General features: G+C 53.9%; 1 protein-coding gene across 1 annotated transcript in view; it reads right to left on the bottom strand.

Annotated features, from left to right (window-relative positions):
• The window catches only part of RARB (retinoic acid receptor beta), a 185,907-nt gene that overhangs the window by 24,329 nt on the left and 141,890 nt on the right, over positions 1–19,688 (bottom strand). Inside the window, exons 4-5 of the mRNA XM_082840503.1 lie at positions 8,392–8,552; positions 1,017–1,193 (exon numbers count right to left, since the gene is read on the bottom strand). Of these exons, the coding sequence (XP_082696629.1) occupies positions 1,017–1,193; positions 8,392–8,552 (338 nt within the window). The remainder of the gene's footprint in view (positions 1–1,016; positions 1,194–8,391; positions 8,553–19,688) is intronic.

Here is a 19,688-nt window from a genome sequence, read left to right as displayed (position 1 = left end):
GCACTCAGGTGACTCACCTGGTCTGCAGCTCCTCCTGTAAAACGGGCTGGGTCTCCACCCCCGGCCCACTCTGTCACGTGCAGCTCAGATGAGCTGAGGTTTGCAGACTCGACAGCGTGTGGGTATGTGACAGATTTTGGGTTTTTGGCCGTGTGGCTTGCAGGATCTTAGCTCCCCGAGCACGGATGGAACCCGTGCCCCTGCAGTGGAAGCGCAGAGTCCTAACCACTGGACCACCGGGGCAGTCCCCGTATGTGACAGATTAATGCTGCTCTGATGTTTCATTTTTTCTGAGTGTTCCTAGGTCCATCCAAGACCCTCTGATTTCATGAGAAGAAAAGTATCATAGATACCCTCGTGACCCCCGGCCCCTGTAGGTTACAGAGTAACCGTTACCACTCCTCCTAAGATCCGGAGCCCAGTGAAAGGACACAAACATTCGAGCTTCCTGCACAACTGCCCCATCCTGAGCCCCCTCTCCTCCCGAGAGGGACTGTGGGAGGCGTGTGTGCGTGTGTCTAATTACAGTTACTGTATTTGCTTTGCACAACTGTTTATACCCAAAGCTATGAAAGACGTAATAAAAAGAAAAACCTACGCTTTTAAAGCACCTCAAAAGCTCATCTTACTTTCCCTACATTGTGACGCATCCCTGGGGGCTGCCCCCCACCTCCTCCAGAGGCCCAGCACACACTTCCCCAGGCGGGACACGCCCCTGCCACCTCTAGTGCTTCCCTGCCTGACGACACCGGCACTGGGGCCGGGGCCTGCAGAGGCCGGGCTGGGACGGGCCTCACCCCTCCAGGGCCCTGGAGCCACAGTGTGGCACTGAAGGGTTTTGGGGCCCTTTCCCAGGCCACACAGAGGGGCGCCCACACTGGGGAGAGAATACGAAGCTTCTGTCCAGCTCCGGGGACACCTCTGGCCATTGGGCAGCAGAAGGAGCGGCTAGGGATCCAGGGTGCCTCAACCCCTCCTCCCTGCCCCCCCCCCGATGGCGGGCTCAGGCCACATACCAGGATGTCCAAACAGGCCGCCTTCAACAGGGTGATTTGGTCTGCGATGGTCAAGCTGGTGAAGCCTGGCAGACGTTTAGCAAACTCCACGATCTTAATAATGCACTTGGTAGCCAGTTCACTGAATTTGTCCCAGAGGCCCAGGTCCAGTCGGACTCGATGGTCGGCACTGGAATTCTACGAAGGAGAGGAAACACCGTCAGGGGTAGTTGTGGGAAGCCAGGTGGAAGGCGGGGACCGAACACGTTTCCCATTGAACGTGCTGACAGTTCACTCTTCACAGGGAGCCTCTGGAAGGTGGGGGAGAGGTGACCTTTTAGCTTAGCGTCATTTTTTAAAAATGCTCAAAATCTTATCCCTGTGCCGCTGGATGATCAACTAACAGATGCGGGAACCTCTGTCGAGCGACCGCTCCAGCTAGTAACCCGGATGGACTCGTGGCTCTGCCACCTCAGGAGAGCCGAGACGAGCTGTGGGAAGAGGGGCCCTTCCTGAGATGCTGGATCCAACCATGCCTGACCCACACCAGGATTTTATTTTTTAGTCTAAGTCGGTTTGAGTTTGGTTTCTATCACCTGCAACAGGAAGAATTCTAACTAACGTTCAGTTACAGCTTGAGATGGTTTAGGTGTGAGAGCTTCACGTTCTCCACCCAAAGAACAGTCACGATGTAGAGAAGGGGGCCCGCCCCCACGGCCACCAACGCCTCGCGCCTGGATTACTGCGACAGCTCCTCATGGGTCGCCCTCACTCTACCCTGACCTCCGCACGGTCTGTTCTTTTACCAGAGGAATAAAGGGATCCTTCAAAAACGCAAGTCAGAGCAAGTCACTGTGCTGCTCAACATCTGCAGAGATCTCTCACCTCACTCAGATGGAAAGGCAAAGTCCTCTCCGCGGCCTGCAAGGCCGGCCCGCTCTCTCTCGTCTCCCCTGGCTCCACAGGGCCCTGCTGTCCCCGAACCAGCGGGTGCGACCCTCTCCCCGGCCTGCTCTGCCCGCAGACGCACTGCTCATTCCTTCCCAGCTGGGCAAACCTGAGCCCCCGCCCGACGACTCTGTGGACCCCACACCTGCTCTGCGGTCCCAGCCCGCAGCCCCCGACGCACACTCTCGTTTACTTCCTGCCTCACTGTCACTGCCGCGTCCTCAGTGTCCAGAATAGCGCCCGGTACACAGCAGGGGCTCAAAACGTTTGTTGAGTGAATGAGTGAGTGAATGAGGCTTCCATGAGTCCATGCTTGTGTAGGATGTCTCAGGGCAACCACCACGAGAGGACGAGGCTGCCCTGGACCGGGGCCTCTGGCGGCCCCGGGGGGCGCCAGACGTGCAGCAACTGGCAAGGTCGAGGCTGGCGCTTGGGCCCCTGACACCCGGGGACACGTCCACGTAGTCTATAAAATGAGCTGTGTTTTTCTTGTTTTTTTATTTTTGCGGTACGCAGGCCTCTCACTGTTGTGGCCTCTCCCGTTGCGGAGCACAGGCTCCGGATGCGCAGGCTCAGCGGCCATGGCTCACGGGCCCAGCCGCTCCGCGGCATGTGGGATCTTCCCGGACTGGGGCACGAACCCGTGTCCCCTGCATCGGCAGGCGGACTCTCAACCACTGCGCCACCAGGGAAGCCCTGACCTGTGTTTTTAAGGTTGGCGGGGAAGCTGAAAGGGAAGTTTGCATACGGGGTGGCACAGAGGCCCTAAAACAGGTGGAGGCTGGCTGCCCCCTGGCGCTCCTGTGGAAAGGGCCAGCGTCCTGCCCGCCACTTCACCCCATCCATCCCCAAGGATCTGGGGACACAGCGCACCCGGAGGAGCTTGAGCCCAAGCGTGTGGCCACTGCGTCTGTAATGCCTGGTTTGTGGGAATATGACGCGGGAGGGGAGGGGCACAGAGGTGAGCGGACAGCAGGAAGTCATGTCACCGCAGCGCCCATCCTCTTCCCGGCCCAGCACGTGTGAACGGCCTCGTACGAGGAGACTTCATCACGCACCGGGCCCGCCATCCTTCTATGAAAAATAATGCACAGCCGTCTTAACGGCATGTGAATCTAACTCACCACCATGCAAACCGAAGGGAAGAGGTGGTTGAGAAAACACAGAATAACCTGGCATCTTATCACCCTGGTTGCTGGACTCACACGGAATGAGCTTAATAGCTTATACGCTATCCTCCAGCACAGACAGTGCAGAGCTCGGCCCGTCTGGGGGGAGTGGAGGCGGTTAGGGGGGCCCTGGGTGGGTGCTGATCCCGAAACCAGGGGACGGGAGAAAGGGAAAGGCTCGGGCTGGGAGGGGCCTCGCCGGCAGCTAAGGGGAGCGGAACACAGCAGAGGGGCAGAGGCAGCCGCTGTCCCCCGGCCCCCCTGAGCACCGGTGAAGCCCAACCCCACCACGAGATCCGGTTAAAGGGGCACTTTGGTCAAGCAAACGGACCCCTTCCTGCTGCCGTGCGCTTCTCTGACCGGCTACCTTCAGAACGAGGCCCGTAAATGGACTGGAATCGCGGTGTCTTTAAGCCCGTCTGCGGCAGCTGCAGGCACTACAGTGCTTCATCCAGGGCTGCTTGTCCTTCTCAGCCAAGGAGGAAACGCAGAAAGCCTTAAAAGGGACGAGGAGCTAAGGTTCCCGGGGGTGGCCGGAACACCGGGGGCCCGGGTCCAGAGTCCTGCCCGCCAACCGTCCTGAGAAGCTGATGTCCTTTCAAGCTCCACCTGCAGAATGCTCCCGGCGTCCACTGGGCATGCTCCTCCTGGAACAAGCCCTCCTCCGGGGCTCACCGGGAGCCAGGCCCTGCTCTAAGCGCTGTATGCTGAACTCCCTCTAGTCCTCAGGACACCCGCACCTGGCAGCTGCGTCAGTGCCCACCGGCCAGCGCAGAGGCAGCTCGTGCTGCGGCCCTGGGCCCACCCTCTCGGGGCACCGCACGTCCTGAACTTTGTGTCCGGAAGCCTGTCCCCTGGTGAGAAACCCCAGAGGCTGAAAGGTGCTCGGCATCGCCAGGACGAGGACGTGATGCGCGGGCCGGCGTCCGCGGTCCACAGACACACACCAACTGCCAGTTGGGCGTGTCCATCCGCAGGAAGACGACACACAGAGGCCCCAACACACGCTTCTAATCATGTGGCAACTGCCCTGCCACCGAGGGGGAGAGACAGGGGTGGGGCAGCTGCGGGGCCCTGAGGGCCCCCAAGTGTTTCCTGGACGTCTGGCTAGAAGCGAGGGAGACGGTGCAGGACTTCCCTGAAGCTAATGTTTCAGGGGTGCTCCTGGACCCCTCCCCCCCAAGACACCTGGGCCAGGACAGGAGCTGGAGGGGCCCCTCTGGACAGCCAAGGGGTCTCAGAATGCAGGGGCCTTGGTGGAGGGCAGGGTGTGGCCTGGGGGCACCAGCTGCAAGATGGAGGGTGTCCAGCGTTCCACATGCTGGATTCGGGGTGGCTTCGTGATCCTTTGGGTGGATTAAGGGCTCCTCACATCTCCACAGCCCCACCTCCCGAGCCCTCGGAGGGCAGCCCGTGTCCCGCAGGGCCTGTGAGGGGGTGCAGAGCCGCACATGGCGGGAAGCGGGAGCAGACAGCCCAGGCTGGGCCGTGCCCCCGGGAGACTGCCTTGCTGTCCTAGCCACACTTAACGCTGCCAGGACTGGGCACGTGGCTCCAAAAAATGACAAAGCATTCATACAGAGTCAGGAGGCGGAGACCTGTCCGTTCTGCATGTCTCCGGGCCAGAAACAGTACAGGGCGCGCCGGTATGCTTCTCTCATCTACCCTCCGCGGCAGCCCCACCAGGGAGTCACAGCTCCGACTCCTGTTACACAGATGACAAGCTGGGCTCCAGCGACGACGCCAAGGTCACGGAGCTCCCAAGCAGCACAGGCAAGATGTGAACCTGGGCCTAGGAAGCCCTAAAGCCCGGATGCCAGGGTCACGGTCGCCGAGGAAGCAGAGCAAACACCCCAGAGCTGGGCTGTGTACTCTTTGGCGAGTGCAGCGTCCACAGCCCCACCCTGGTCCCCAGAGTCCCCCCTGGCCCCCTTGCTTTTCAGGAAGGTCACTGGTCAGAAGCCTCGCCAAAGAGCCCGGCGCTGAGCCTGCAGGTGAGCACCCTGTCCAGGCCCAGGTGTAGGGGGTGGGTGCCAGCTTCCTGCCCTCCCCTTCCGTTCCTGGGTCCTGACCAGGGTCCCAAATCGACCCTAATGAGGAAGAAAAAGGAGCTACTCTTTCAACGATCTGTAGGCGGGCGGCTAGCTGCCTTTCTAATTCCTCCCTGCCCATTTATTCCAAAGCCACCTGACAGGGATGCCAGCCGGGCAAAGGCACCGAAGTCCCCTCGCAGCAGCTGCCCGTCGACAAGCTCCTTATGGAAAGCGCCCGCCCCATGGCCAAGTGCCCACAAAGGATGTGTCCTGGCTGCTGCTCTTCGTTTACACCTGCGCCTACTTCCCGAAAGGACTGCGAGCTGCTTACAATAAAAACAGAGCTAGATCTGTGCACGGAGAGAAGGGCTGGAGGAAGCAGCAGCGCCTGCAGGGCGTCAGGCCGCCCCATGGTTAGGGATCGTCCCCTGGAGACGGGACGGGTACGGCCACTTTCCCTGCTGGATCCAAAGAGGCGCAGAAAGCCCTGCAAAGCGCTTAGGACTCAGGGCCCTCACTGGGGACCGAGGGGGCAGGGAAGGGGCGCTGGTGGCTCTCCGGGAAGCCCCTGCCTGGGGCTGGGAGCAGACCCTGAGACTAGGATTCCAACGCGAGCAGCTTATGTGGGCAGAGGTCCTGGGAAGCACTGGGAGAGGACTGGGGAAGGGCCGTGGCCACTGGGCTCCACCTTGTTGGAGAGCTTTGGGAGCCGTCGGGCCGGGGCTGCTCCCAGGAGTGTCGACCCCGCCCCCCTCTGCTCCCCACCGTGTGAAGCACGCTGCCCCACAGGCGCAAAAAGCCTCGAGGCAGCGTCGTGGGGCTGCAGGATGAGCCACAGGGATGCGGGATGCGGGATGCCAGCAGCGGCCCCACTGGCCTGGAAGCAGGTGAAATCAGACCTTAGGCACAAAGAGAATCCAGAAGGAGAGGCTCTCGGATTCCGCCAGGAGGCCTGGGGGAGGGAAGGTGGGGAAGGGCCCAGAGAGGCCGACCAGACTCCCTGGCTGTGCTGACCCGCAGAGGGACGACGGTCCCGAGGGGGCGCTTTGGTCCCAGGCTGCACCAGGGCGTGTGTACTTGTGTTTGCCCTGCCCTCCTCCAGACCACAGTGGCGGCCACTTCACCTGGTGACCAGGTGAGGCAGAGTCTGGGGCATGGACGAGGCCACCCTGACACCCCAACCCAGTGAAGAGGGCCGGGGCCCCCGGAGGGCAGCAAATGACCCCACGGGTTGTCTCTCACCGCGGGACCTGGCTTACAAGTTTCCACCTCCAAGAAGCCCTCCCTGCTGGGACTGTTCTCTTTTACTCTGTCTTCTGGAGGGAAAGTTGACTTATCCCTGGGTAACAGACCCGTCCTCCTAGCTAGATGCCTGGTGTCCCCCGTCTCCACCCTGCCTTGTCACCCACCCTCCTGAGACACGGTGTGCCGTGTGGGGTTAGAAGAGCTGCCCCAGAGTCAGACTGCCCAGGTCCAAGGACACCCGCTGGCTACGGGGCGTGGGGAAAGTGACTTATTCCTCTGTCATATGGGGCGCTGCACCCGCCTCGCGTTGCCTCCGTAAGGAGTAAAGGAATTCACACAGCGAGAGTACGCAGCGCGGCCCCTGGTACGGAGGAAACGCTCAGTGAGTACCGGCTGTACTAATGATGACCGTAACAACAATAAAAACTCCTGATCACAAACCGTCGACTTCTCTCCACCACTTCAGACTGAAATTCAAAAATGAGGCAGAGGGAAGTGAAGTAACGTGCACACGGTCGCACGGCTGGTTGGCGGCAGAGCAGGATTTAAACCACATTCATTCCTAGCACCCCTGCTCCCGACTCACGGCGTCACCCACCACCCAGGTCTCCGGGCCTGCCTTCCCTTGCAGGCCGACCTCAAGGCTCCTGATGCCGCCCCGTCCTGTGTCTGCTCTGGGCGCCCCTGTGCGCAAAGGGGACTCGTCCGCTGAGTCAACAGCAGGCCAGGTCAGCAGCTTCACAGACTGGCCAGCGTCTCTCCTTGTTCCTGACACCAGGGCCTGGGGGCCCAGAAAATCGTCCTGGGCCTCGCTACCCGAAGTACGCTCGTGGCCTCTGCTACTCAGAGTGTGGTCTGCAAACCAGCAGCACCTGGGAGCCTGTGAGCAAGGCCCGCCCACACGTGCTGAACCAGAACCTGCATTTTAATGGCTGTCAGGTGCTTTGTAAGCTGGCGGAGGACTGGGGACCAAGCTCTAGGTTCTTCTTCTCCGGACAGCTCAGCCAGGGGACTTGTGGCTAAGTCCAGCGCCAGCTCTTTAGAAGCTGGTGCCACCCACCGTGCAGCCTCGGTGCCCCACTTGCTGTTCTTAGGCCCCGCCCGCATCATCATTTCACCTTTTTATCCCCATGACCTTCCCTACTATTCTTTTTCTAGCACGTCTCAATCAAACCAGCAAACACTGCAATGCTTCGATTTTTAAAAAGCGCGTCTACCAGCATCTTGGGCGGGCAACGTGAGCCACTGAAGAGGCCAGAACAACATTCTAGTTGCACTCACTCATTCAGTCGACAAATATTATTGAACGCCACATGCTGGGAATACACGTCAGCGCACAAAACGCATGCAAAAGCCACTAAAAATTTCAAGTACCTAAAGACATCTCCACCAGCACATCCAGACCAGCCGAAAAGGCCTCCTGCCTTGTGACCTCACCTGTCCCCCACCCCCTTCTCTTCACTTCTCCCTCAGCGAGGCCATTCCCAGGGGAGCACAGGGAGCAGAGAGGGACCTCCCAGCTCGGTCCCCCTTCGCTTTCCCGGTCCCCACCCCCAGACCTTCTGTGGAGCCAGACCCTGGGCGGGGTAGGCCCAGTCCCCCGGGCGGGCTCTTCCAGCTGGAGCGGGGACCGTGAAAGGCTCAGCCCGGCCCTCCGTCCCCGCTAGGCTCTGCACCGGCGTCCGCCGCCGGGACCCCCGGCCGCCTCCCTGGCCCTCCTCGGCCCCTTCACGCGTCTGTGGGTCCCCGCGAGCAGCAGCCACGGCTCACTCACCCTGGCCCGGAGCCTCGCACGTGCCCAACCTGTGCGTCCTGACCGAGCGGGAGGAAACGGCCACCCTACTCAGCGGCTGCTACGACCCCGGCCCGGACGAACGGCCGCGGCGTCTGCTTCCTCGGCCCGGGCCTGCCAGGGTCGGGGCGGGGAGCGTGCGCACGTGCGTGTGCGTGCGCGCGTGAGTGCGAGTGCGCGTGCGCGGCGGGGTGGGCGGGGCCTCTCACCGTGGTGTACTTGCCCAGCTGGCAGAGCGAGGGGAAGGTTTCCTGGTGGGCTTTCCGGATCTTCTCCGTGAGATCGTCCAGCTCGGCCGTCATTTCGTAGCTCTCCGTGCATTCCTGCTTCGAAGGCTCCTTCTTTTTCTTGTTTCTGTCATTCCTGACCGCTGCAGACGAGAGAGCAGACAGACCAGGGTCATTCGTGGCCAGGGCTGCGCTACCCGATGCTGCCTGGGAAGGGATGGGGGTCGGGGGGAGGAGATCCGACCAGCACATCTCCCGAGGCGAGGGGGTGGCTGCCGGGGGACTTGTCTGTCTGCGCTGCAGCCGCCAGCTGGTTCCTAAGGAGAGCTCAGCTCACCCAGAGGGCCTAGAGCCTGTTTGTTCGGAGGGAACTTCCTATCTGGACTCGTTCCTGGAAGAATTTTTCCGGGCAGGTTCCCTGCAGTTCCAGAGGGGATGGCCTGAAAGGCGCTCCAGGGAAACCCCTTTTTCCTGGGAGACACGTCCCAGAATGGAGCCAGGGATTCCTAACTGGGCCTTTCGGTTCATTTTTTTGCTTTTCAGTTTTCTGAATTAAGTGGCACTTTTTTTTTTTTTTTTTTTGGCCCCAGCTTGTGGGATCTTAGTTCTCCCACCAGGAATCGAACCTGGGCCCTCAGCAGTGAGAGCACAGAGTCCTAATCACTGGACCACCAGGGAATTCCCTTAACTGGCACTTTCGAAGAAATTCATCTCCAAGGGGACGGGATTTGGGGTGTTGTCCCTTCATGTTTTTCTGCTTCCTAAACTTTCTGTATTAGTCATATAGTCTTTTATTACTTACAGTTTTAAAAAGTAATAATCTATGCATCATGAGCCCTCAGCCTGGAAAGCTGTTCATTCATTCATCCTTTATCTGCCTGCAGCCCTCATCCCCACACTTTGTCTGGCCCTGGACCTCATGGGCATGGTCTTGGCCTCCATGCTGGGTGGTCGTCCCACAGCACAGCCTCTCAGATGACCCAGATTCGAGGGGCACTCAGAGCTCTGGCTCTGGCAAGGATCTCCTGGGGAAGGAACCTGGGACCCAGGGAGGCTGACAGATAAAACTAGGTCATGCAACCCACACTGCCCGGGGACCCAGGGTTGCCAGGCTGGACACTGCCTGCTGTGTCTGCCACCACCCTGACCTGGGAGTCTGTGCTGCAAACGATCCAGGGCATGATCTGATCCGCTCTAAGAGGATTCGGCCTGGTCCTTCCTGAGAGCCCCGGGCGATCTGAGAGCTGGCAGGTTCCTGGGTCTGGGTCCACACCGTGAGGACCACAAGGCCGCCTGGGGCAGGAGCTGAGGGCAGCGTAAAAGCAAGGCACAGGCGCAGGGAGAGGAGAAAAGGTGAAAGGAAAGAGATGGGGAGGGAGGGAAAAGGGAGGGGGAGTGAGTGGTACTGAAAAACCCCGTGGTCCGTATAAGCGCCTCACACCTGCAGTGGGGAGGGTATTTCTGAGAATCCTCAGCATCGTACTGGGAGCCATGTCTACAGTGCCTCACTTCATCCCCTTCCCAGGTAGGCAATTTTAAACCCATTTTACAGACAAAGAAACGAAGCCTCAGAGAGGCTAAGGGATGTGCCCATGACTACCCAGCTGGCATGACCCTTCCTCATGTCCACTCGCTTGTTTGTAACCAAGTGGAGGCATTTGAGAAGAAAACCTGTGATTTTCTTCTCCAGGACTCTGAAATGACACTGTTCTTTGGCTCAGAACATTTCCAGGACTAGGACGAGTGCATAAAGACAGTTTGAGGTATCTCAGCCTCACAGGAAGGCTAGCTGTGTGCCCAAACCACTCCCACAGGTGCAGGACACAGGTGAGGGCAGCACGGTTTAAAGCAGGGAGAATGCAAAAGTAAAAAAAAAAAAAAAATCCCTTTTGAAATCACATCAAAAAAATTTAAAAAAAAATACTTAGGAGTAAACCTGACCAAGGTGGTGAAAGACTTATATACTGAGAACTACAAAACATTAATAAAGGAAATTGAAGATGATTCAAAGAAACGGAAATATATCCCATGCTCTTGGATTGGAAGAATTAATATTGTTAAAATGGCCATACCACCCAAAGCAATCTACAGATTTAAGGTGATCCCTATCAAATTACCCATGACCTTTTTCACAGAACTAGAATAATCCTAAAATTTATATGGAGCCACAGAAGACCCAGAATCGCCAATGCAGTCCTGAGGAAAAAGAACAAAGCAGGAGGCATAACCCTCCAGGACTTCAGACAATACTACAAAGTTACATTAATCAAAACAGTGTGGTATTAGCACAAAAACATATATATGGATCAATGGAACAGAACAGACAGCCCAGAAATAAACCCACACACCTATGGACAATTAATCTTTAACAAAGGAGGCACTAATGTACAGAGGAGAAAAGTCAGTCTCTTCAGCAAGCGGTGCTGGGAAAGTTGGACAGCCGCATGTAAATCAATGAAGTTAGAAGACACCCTCACACCATACACGAAAATAAACTCAAAATGGCTTAAAGGGGACTTCCTTGGTGGCACAGTGGTTAAGAATCCATGTGCCAATGCAGGGGACATGGATTCGAGCCCCGGTCCAGGAAGATCCCACATGCTGCAGAGCAACTAAGCCCATGCACCACAACTACTGAACCCTGTGCGCCTAGAGCCCATGCTCCATAACAAGAGAAGCCACCGCAATGAGAAGCCTGTGCACTGCAATGAAGAGTAGACCCTGCTCACTGCGACTAGAGAAAGCCCGCACACAGCAACGAAGATCCAGTGCAGCCAAAAATAAATAAATAAAACATATATTGCAAAAAATAAAAAATGGCTTAAAGACTTAAACATAAGACAGGACATCATAAAACTCCTAGGCAAAAACTCATAGGCAAAATATTCTCTGACATAAACCAAACCAATGTTTTCTTAGTTCAGTCTTCCAAGGCAATAGAAATAAAAGCAAAAATAAACAAATAGGACTAATCAGACTTATACATCATCAAAAAGTCTACAAATAACAAATGCTGGAGAGCGTGTGGAGAAAAGGGAGCCCCCTAACGCTGTTGGCAGGAATGTAAAGTCGCACAGCCACCATGGAAAACAGGATGGAGGTTCCTCAAAAAACTAACAATAGTGTTGCCATATGATCCAGCAACCCTACTCCTGGGAACATATTCGGAGAAAACTAGTTCAAAAAGATACATGCACCCCTATGTTCACAGAAGCACTATTTACAATAGCCAAGACACGGAAGCAAGCTAAATGTCCATCGACAGAGGAAGGGATAAAGAAGATGTGGCACATATATACAATGGAATATTACTCAGCCATAAAAAGAATGAAATAATGCCATTTGCAGCAACATGGATGGACCTAGAGATTATCATACTGAGTGAAGTAAGTCAGAGAAAGACAAATACCATATGATATCACTTATATGTGGAATCTAAAATATGACACAAATGAAACTATCTACAAAACAGAAGTGGACTCATGGACATAGAGAACAGACTGGTGGTTGCCAAGGGAAAGGGGGTTGGGGGAGGGAAGGACTGGGAGTTTGGGATTAGCAGATGCAAACTATTATACAGAGAATGGATAAACAACAAGGTCCTACTGTATAGCACAGGGAGCTATATTCAATATCCTGGGATAACCATAATGGAAAAGAATATATATATATGAATCACTTTGCTGTACAGCAGAAAGTAACAGCAGTGTAAATCAACTATACTTCAGTAAGATAAATTAAAAAAATAAAGTGGGGAGAATGCAGAGAACACGGTCAGCACAGGGGAGACAAGCCCAAGGCAGTGGGCATCTGCGTTCGATGGGGAGGCCGCGGCCGGAGGCCTTGTGAGCACCGTGGCTCTGAGGGCAGGTTGCCAGCCCCCCGTCCCCCTGCCCCCTCCTGGCCCTGCCGAGAACCCTCTCCTTCAGCTAACACTGAAGTCCTGTCTGAGTAAGATGGTCCTTCTGAAACAGAGCCCCGAGGAGAACAGTTTGGCAGGTCCTCACAAACGTAAGCGTACGATCCGTGCAAACCTGCACACAAACGTTCAGAGCAGCGTGATTCCAAACAGCCCACGTGCCCATCCACTGATGAACAGAGGAGCAAAACTGGTCTATCCAGACAGTGGAATATTCTTGGCCACAAAAAGGAATGCAATTCAGATACATGTTACAACATGGATGAACCTTGAAAACATGATGTCAGTGAAAAAAGCAAGTCACAAAAGGCCATGTATTGTATGGTTCTATTCTTAGGAGATGTTCACGATAAGCTAATTCACAGAAAGAAAGCAGGTCGGTGGTTGCCAAAGGCTGGGGTGGGAGTGAGGGGACGGAAAGTAACTCCAGTTGGGCCCAGGGTTCCTTCTGGGGAGATGAAAATATTCCAGAATTAGACAGCAGTAAAGCCGGACAACCGTGTGAATATATTGCATACCACTGGACTGTATACTTTAAAGGGATTAACATTATGCTATGTGAATTGTATCTTAAAACAAGAACAGCCACAAAAACTCAAAGCCCCGGTGGGAGGCCACACCAACACTTGGACCTGCTTCGACCACGATGGCACCTGGACCGCCTGACTCACCCGCGGCAGCAACGCTGCTCACCGACCTCTCAGCGAGGGCCAGCCCCTCCTTCACGTAACTGAAGAATTCTCGCTCTCTAAATTCCACAGTGAACCAGGAGTGGTGGGCATTATAATTCCATGTCTCCACTCTAGAAACCCGAGGCCCAAGATCACCCTGTTTGAAACTCGTCAAGATTTCAGTGGAAGACACACAAAAGCAAAGACGGGGGCACACACAGTACCTGCGGTCCGTCCCCAGCACGCCTAAGCATCGTCCGCTGCCGCCCGGCCCACCCATGGCCCCCTGGAAAATCAAACTCAGAGGAGCAACCACAGCTCTAGAGGGTTATGCTCTGTGAGCTGCCGCCACTGAGCATCTGCACCCAGGCGGAAAGCAGAGGTGAGGTGGGAAGGGGACCCCGGAGAGTGCCGCAGGGCACCGGGTCGGGGGCACTCATTTGCAAAGCTAGAGCTCCATCTGTCGTGCTCCGGGGCCCAAGCTTGGGGCACTCTCAGCGGCTGACTGGTTGCCAGAGGACTAGTGCATGACCTCATGCTCCCTTCCAGACGGCTCCTGCCCTCCCAGATCAAAGTCCCCAGCCCCCAACTGTGTCCATCACCAAAGGATTCCTGGGACTATCGCAGACTCCTCAGCAACTGCAAATTGCAGCCACCCCGTGGGCGATAACACCCCAATTATGTAGAGGCTCCTAAGTTGATGGATGGATTCTCTAAACACTGGCTTCAGCATTTCGCTTTGCTCAATGGTTTTGAACTGCTGTGGAGCACAGATGTGGTATCTGGGCCAGGTGGGCGGACGGCTGCCAGAACGTCCAGAATAAGGGATGCCGTCTATATCCAGTCACTATTCTAAATGCCTTTTTATAAATAAACTCATTTGACCCTCATGAAGAACCTATGGGGTAGGTACCATTATACCCATTGTACAGATGAGAACACTGAGTCACAAAATGGTTAAGAACCTGCCCGAGGTCACACAAACAGAAAGGATGGAGCCGGGATGGGACCCTGGCACGTGGAGGCTTGATCACTGTACTACTCAGCAAGGCAAAGGAAGGGCAGGGGTGAGCCTGGAGCTGAGACGGTGGTGCCAGGCCAAGCTCCTGGGTAGTGGCTCTGCTGCCTGCCTGCTGGGCTGCGGCAGCCAGGTCAGAGAGGAGACCATCACAGGGCCCTCCCTGTGCCAGGGATGAAGCAGTGCAGGGCTGGGGAGGCGTCTCTGTCCTGTCTCGGGGGACTCATGTCAGCAGCTGCCAGGGCGGGGCAGGAGCTCGCCCCTGTGCAGGGCTGCAGTGCGGGGCAGAGGGCCACCCACAGTTGCTGCAGGGCCTGGGGATCTGATCGCTCCCCACCCCAGAGCTGCCGGCCCCTCTTACAGCCTCTCTCCTCGATGGGTGGTGGGCTGGGTGGGAAGGGTGAGTCTCCTGTGAATCCTCTGTGCGCTAGTCACACAGGAAGGAGGATGGAAGCCCTTCCACGTGGACATGAGTGGACCTGTGGGCAGCACTGTGGGTCCGTGGCTGTAAGCGGCAATGATGCTTTCAGAGAAGGCGGCTGGTAGCGGCACCACGTGAGCAGGTGCACCATAGCTTTGTCCATCCGTTCACTCACCAAATGTTTTGTGAGCCTCTGTGCCATCTGCCGTGGGGATGGAGTGGAGACCACACAGCTGGCTCCTGCTGCCTCGGGGCTCACTCATGGTGGGAGACAGACACGAATCATGTGATAGCAGTGACAGTGATAGGACTGTTGGCCTCACTATTACTACAGATACTCAGACTCCAGTACTAGAGTGTTTTTTTGTTTTTTGTGGGTTCTTTGTTTTGTTTTGGCCACGCCGCACGGCCTGCTGGATCTTACTTTCCCAACCAGGGATTGAACCCGTGCCATGGCAGTGAAAGCTCTGAGTCCTAACCACTGGACCTCCAGGGAAGTCCCTGAAGTGTTAATTATGATAAGGCTGAAAAGGCTAATACAGCTTCCCAGCAGCTCTGGGCGCTCGGTGAAGCCATTTATTCATATTAGGTCATTCAACGCTCACAGCCGCCTGACAGGGAAGTACCATTATTATGCCCATTTTGCACATGAGAAAACTGAGGCACAGAAAAGTAAGTAACCTGCCCCCTCCTGTTAAGTGATGTGGCGTGAACTCTGAACTCAGAAAACCTGGCCCCGGGGCCCTCAGCCGTATCTGTCGCACTCATATGTGACGCCACGAAGTGGTGAGTGTCGTGAAGGAGGCTGCAGGAGCACTGCGTGTGTGCATGTGTGTGCGTGTGTTGTGTGCGTAGGGGGCGGCGGGTGGTCCAGGATCGGGAACTGATGCTGGAGAAAGGGAAGGGGGGATGGGGGAGGGGTGGAGGGATGGGCTGGTAGGTGGGGAGCCCGCCATGCTCTTCTCTGCAAGTCTGGGGTGGGAGGTGCTCAGCCCTGAAGGCCGCCTGCGATGTGTGAGGGGTGGTCTCTTCTTTCAGCCCAACTGCAACTGGCTGGCATGTGCCCAGTCCTGCGACGTGCCTGGGGGTTTGACAACTGCTTTCAGGCACGGTGCATCCCTGGGAGGGCCGGGGCGGGGGGCAGGAGGAGGGCACCTACTGTCACCTCTGCATCAGCGCCCCATCACGGTGTAGGGGGGCAATTACTATTCCACATGGCCCTCCCCTCCTCGTCTGTGAGCATCAGGAAGGCAAGGGCCATATTTTACTCGTGTCTGCATCCCCAGGGCTTGATACATCGTCTGGCCTATGGTGAAGGGTGAGCATGTGGCAGACGTGGAGCTCTGTCGGCCATCAGGGCCTGGGTGCAGCAACGCAGAGCTCACCTGAGCCTCTTTCTTCCAGAAATTAAAGGTCGCATCATCAGCTCCGGGCCTGCAAGGGACTCATGGCCACTCTCGGCCCCAACAGTGCAGCCGATAAAGCGGGAGGCACGCAAAGCCTCACGAGTGTGATTGACACACCTGGTAGAGCCCGGCCCCGTGTCTGCAAAGCGCTTCTTGGACGAAAGGTGCTTCAGAAGATATCACGTATTCTCCTTGTGAGGGCTAAGTTCCACAAATCAGATTTGGTGGCATAGAAGTAACATATTTATGATCCACTATCATATTGCAAATGAAATGAACGTAATAAAAGTGTCACTTATACAAATACCTCTGATGTACAGATCTCGACCTATGAATATGAAAGCAGACACCCAAGCACTTTTTTTTTGAATGTCTAATCATGAAAATAAATGAAGTCATGTTCATTTCAATGTGTGCGCTTGTGCACGTATCTGGAATATTGATTCCTATGCACACAATAAAAATGTAATGCAGGAAACATGCGGAATTCAGAAACTTCCCTTGGATTCAGGAAGAGATGAAACAACGCTTCACTAGTAATTCTTTCACATCAAAAAAAAAAAAAAAGGAAAGGAAAATACAATCAACAGTGATTTTGTCCATTAAAATTCTCTATAGTCAGTCTAGCAAAGGAAGCATAATGGTCTATTTATTCTTGTTTGAATATTAAAGTCTAGAATTCCTTCAACTTGACTTTTCACCTCCTTACTAACTATAAGAATAATGGACCACAGTCGGTGATGAGAGCTATCTGCTTGCCGTGAGTAGGGAGGGTCTCTAACTAACATACAGATGTAGTTTCATCTCAGTTTAAACATCATTTTCTGAACTAATTATACATGTGAACTTGAAGGCAGGTGGATCTGTAACTAGTAGAGAAATACTTTCCCATAATTTCAGGATTTGCGGTTGGGACTCAAGCAATTAACAGAGCAGGTCCTACTGTGACCTTGCGTGGGTTGGGGTGAGTGAAACAGCCCTAATGTCAGAATCCCCTGCGCGGTGGAGACTGCGTCTTTCTCCCGATTCAGCAATAGCCATGGAGGCGCTTGTAGAAATTTGAACAAATACACAGAGAAAGGAGGTTAGTGAGTGGGGTTGCAGCTAAGTTTTCTCCACTGCTACCAAGACACACGCCTCTGGACCAGGCTGAGGGCAGGGCACCCATGAGAGTCTGTTAAATGAATTCAGCCCCTGTACTTGGACCTTGATTTTAGGGTTTTGAAATGGAGGTCATAATAGCATCCTCCAGGGACCGCTCTAGTGTGCCACGTGGCAGCCTATGTGCAGGGATTTCAGAGGGCGATGTGGGCCCAGCACAAACGCAAAGTGTACGGAACGGCATGGCACTCGTGGTGACCGAGCAAGGGAGCATACTTAGAATTTTTAGAGAATATTAAATATGCAAGTCTTGGGGGGAACAGTCTGGACACAGCATGCTGAGAGCTTAACCAGGATCGACCAGCCTAGCTCAGCTTCTTCAAGTTATTCCAAGCACTTACAGAAAATCCCCAAATATCAGAATGTACAAAGGCCAAATACGTCTTTTAGTTAAAGTGGTATATTCTACTAACAAAACTTTCCAAATGATTTTAAACATACTTTCCTCTCACTGGTTGCTTTTACTTATGGAGATGTGATCTCCTCTCGAGGGAACTGCGTTCCTTCTGTCGCATAATCCCACTTTCCTCTTCTGTCGGGGCTGGTGGGGGCAGCCTGGTGCGGCCGCGTTTATCTTCAGCAGGCCCAGGGTGGTGGGCATTCTTGCAGGGAGACTTGGAGTTTAGAGGCTCTGCTATAAGGGGCAAATCCTTTCCTTTGGAGAAGAGTCTTGGATGAACTATAGGAAATATCCTAAGTTTAACTCTGGAGACAAACACTCCTGCCTTATGCATAAAAGTAAGCACTTGGTCATGAGCAGTCAAGAAAGTGCAGGCGGCCTCTGGATGCCTTCCTCCACCACCCGTGGTCCTTCTCTGCTCATTGCCTCTGGCAGCAAGGGGCCCTGACAAAGGATGGCTCTCACGAAATCTGTCCACTGGTGGTGGTGTTTCCCTGGCTCTGTCTGTGGCAGAGTCATCCAGTATGATCAGGGCTGAGATGAAGGACTTTACTGATGCTATAAAACTAGATGCTAAAAAATGGAAACTGAAGACACCAAGGCTGTGGTCCTTTATCTTTTTGGTTTTAATATTTATTTTATTTATTTGGTTGCAGCAGGTATTGGTTGCAGCAGGTGTGCTTCTTAGTTGTGGCCAGCAGGCTCCTTAGTTGTGGCTCACTGGCTCCTTAGTTGTGGCCTGCATGTAGCATCTAGTTCCCTGACCAGGGATTGAACCCGAGCCCCCTGCATTGGGAGTGCAGAGCCTTAACCACTGTGCCACCAGGAAAGTCCCCCATTTGTCTTTTAATCAGAAGTAAACTCACACCCACTGCATGATCAACTCACCTCGTCTGTAAAAAATGCCAGCTTAGAAAAGGACAGTTCAGTCCCCACTGCCATAAACCATTTTCATGGGCAGGACATGCTTTATTATATAAGCTGAAGTTCGCTCTGCAGAGCTCAACCTGCCCGCTTGTGTCGGAGAGGCTGTTTAGTGGGTCTTTTTGACTCGGTAAAACTGCAGGCAGTCTGAGAGTCAGGAATCTAGAGTCTTAAAATAAGGGCCATGTATCCAGAGTGACATGACTGAGCAGAGGTGTTGGTATAACCCTTTAGATTTTTTTCATGAAGACAAAGACTTCATTCAAAGCAGTATCTGATGGTGAGGTGGGGTGGGGGGCTTCATATAACAAAAAGAAATTTCCCAGCAGACTGTTTCAGATGAGCCTGTATCCTGCCCTGTGTCACAGACATTCTTCACAGCAAGTTACAGGCTGTCATATCTTAAACAACAATCTCCATCATGATTTGTATGGAAACACAAAAGACCCTGAACAGCCAAAGCAATCTTGAGAAAGAAAAACGGAGCTGGAAGAATCAGACTCCAGGACTTCAGACTATACTACAAAGCTACAGTAATCAAGACAGTATGGTACTGGCACAAAAACAGAAATGTACATCAATGGGACAGGATAGAAAGCCCAGAGATAAACCCAAGCACCTATGGTCACCTTATCTTTGATAAAGGAGGCAAGAGTATAAATGGAGAAAAGACAGCCCCTTCAATAAGTGGTGCTGGGAAAACTGGACAGCTACATGTAAAAGAATGAAAGTAGAACACTCCCTAACACCATACACAAAAACAAACTCAAAATGGATTAAAGACCTAAATGAAAGGCCAGATACTATAAAACTCTAAGAGAAAAACATAGGCAGAACACTCTTTGACATAAATTGCAGCAAGATCTTTTTTGACCCATCTCCTAGAGTAATGAAAATAAACACAAAAATAAACAAATGGGATCTAATTAAACTTAACAGCTTTTGCACAGCAAAGGAAACCATAAACAAGACCAAAGACAACCCTCAGAATGGGAGAAAATATTTGCAAATGAAGCAACCGACAAGGGATTAATCTCCAAAATATAAAAATATACTAACAGCTCATGCAGCTCAATATCAAAACAAATAACCCAATCAAAAAATGGGTGGAAGATCTGAATAGATATTTCTCCGAAGAAGACATACAAATGGTCAAAAAGCACATGAAAAGATGCTCAACATCACTAATTATTACAGAAATGCAAATCAAAACTACAATGAGGTATCACCTCACATGGGTCAGAATGGCCATCATCAAAAAAAATCTACAAACGATAAATGCTGCAGAGGGTGTGGAGAAAAGGGAACCCTCCTACACTGTTGGTGGGAATGTAAATTGGTGCAGCCACTATGGAGAAC

The sequence above is a fragment of the Leucopleurus acutus genome (assembly GCF_964270905.1).
Source record: "Leucopleurus acutus genome assembly, chromosome: 5".
NCBI lineage: Eukaryota > Metazoa > Chordata > Mammalia > Artiodactyla > Delphinidae > Leucopleurus > Leucopleurus acutus.
This window is presented reverse-complemented; position numbering and strand designations above follow the sequence as displayed.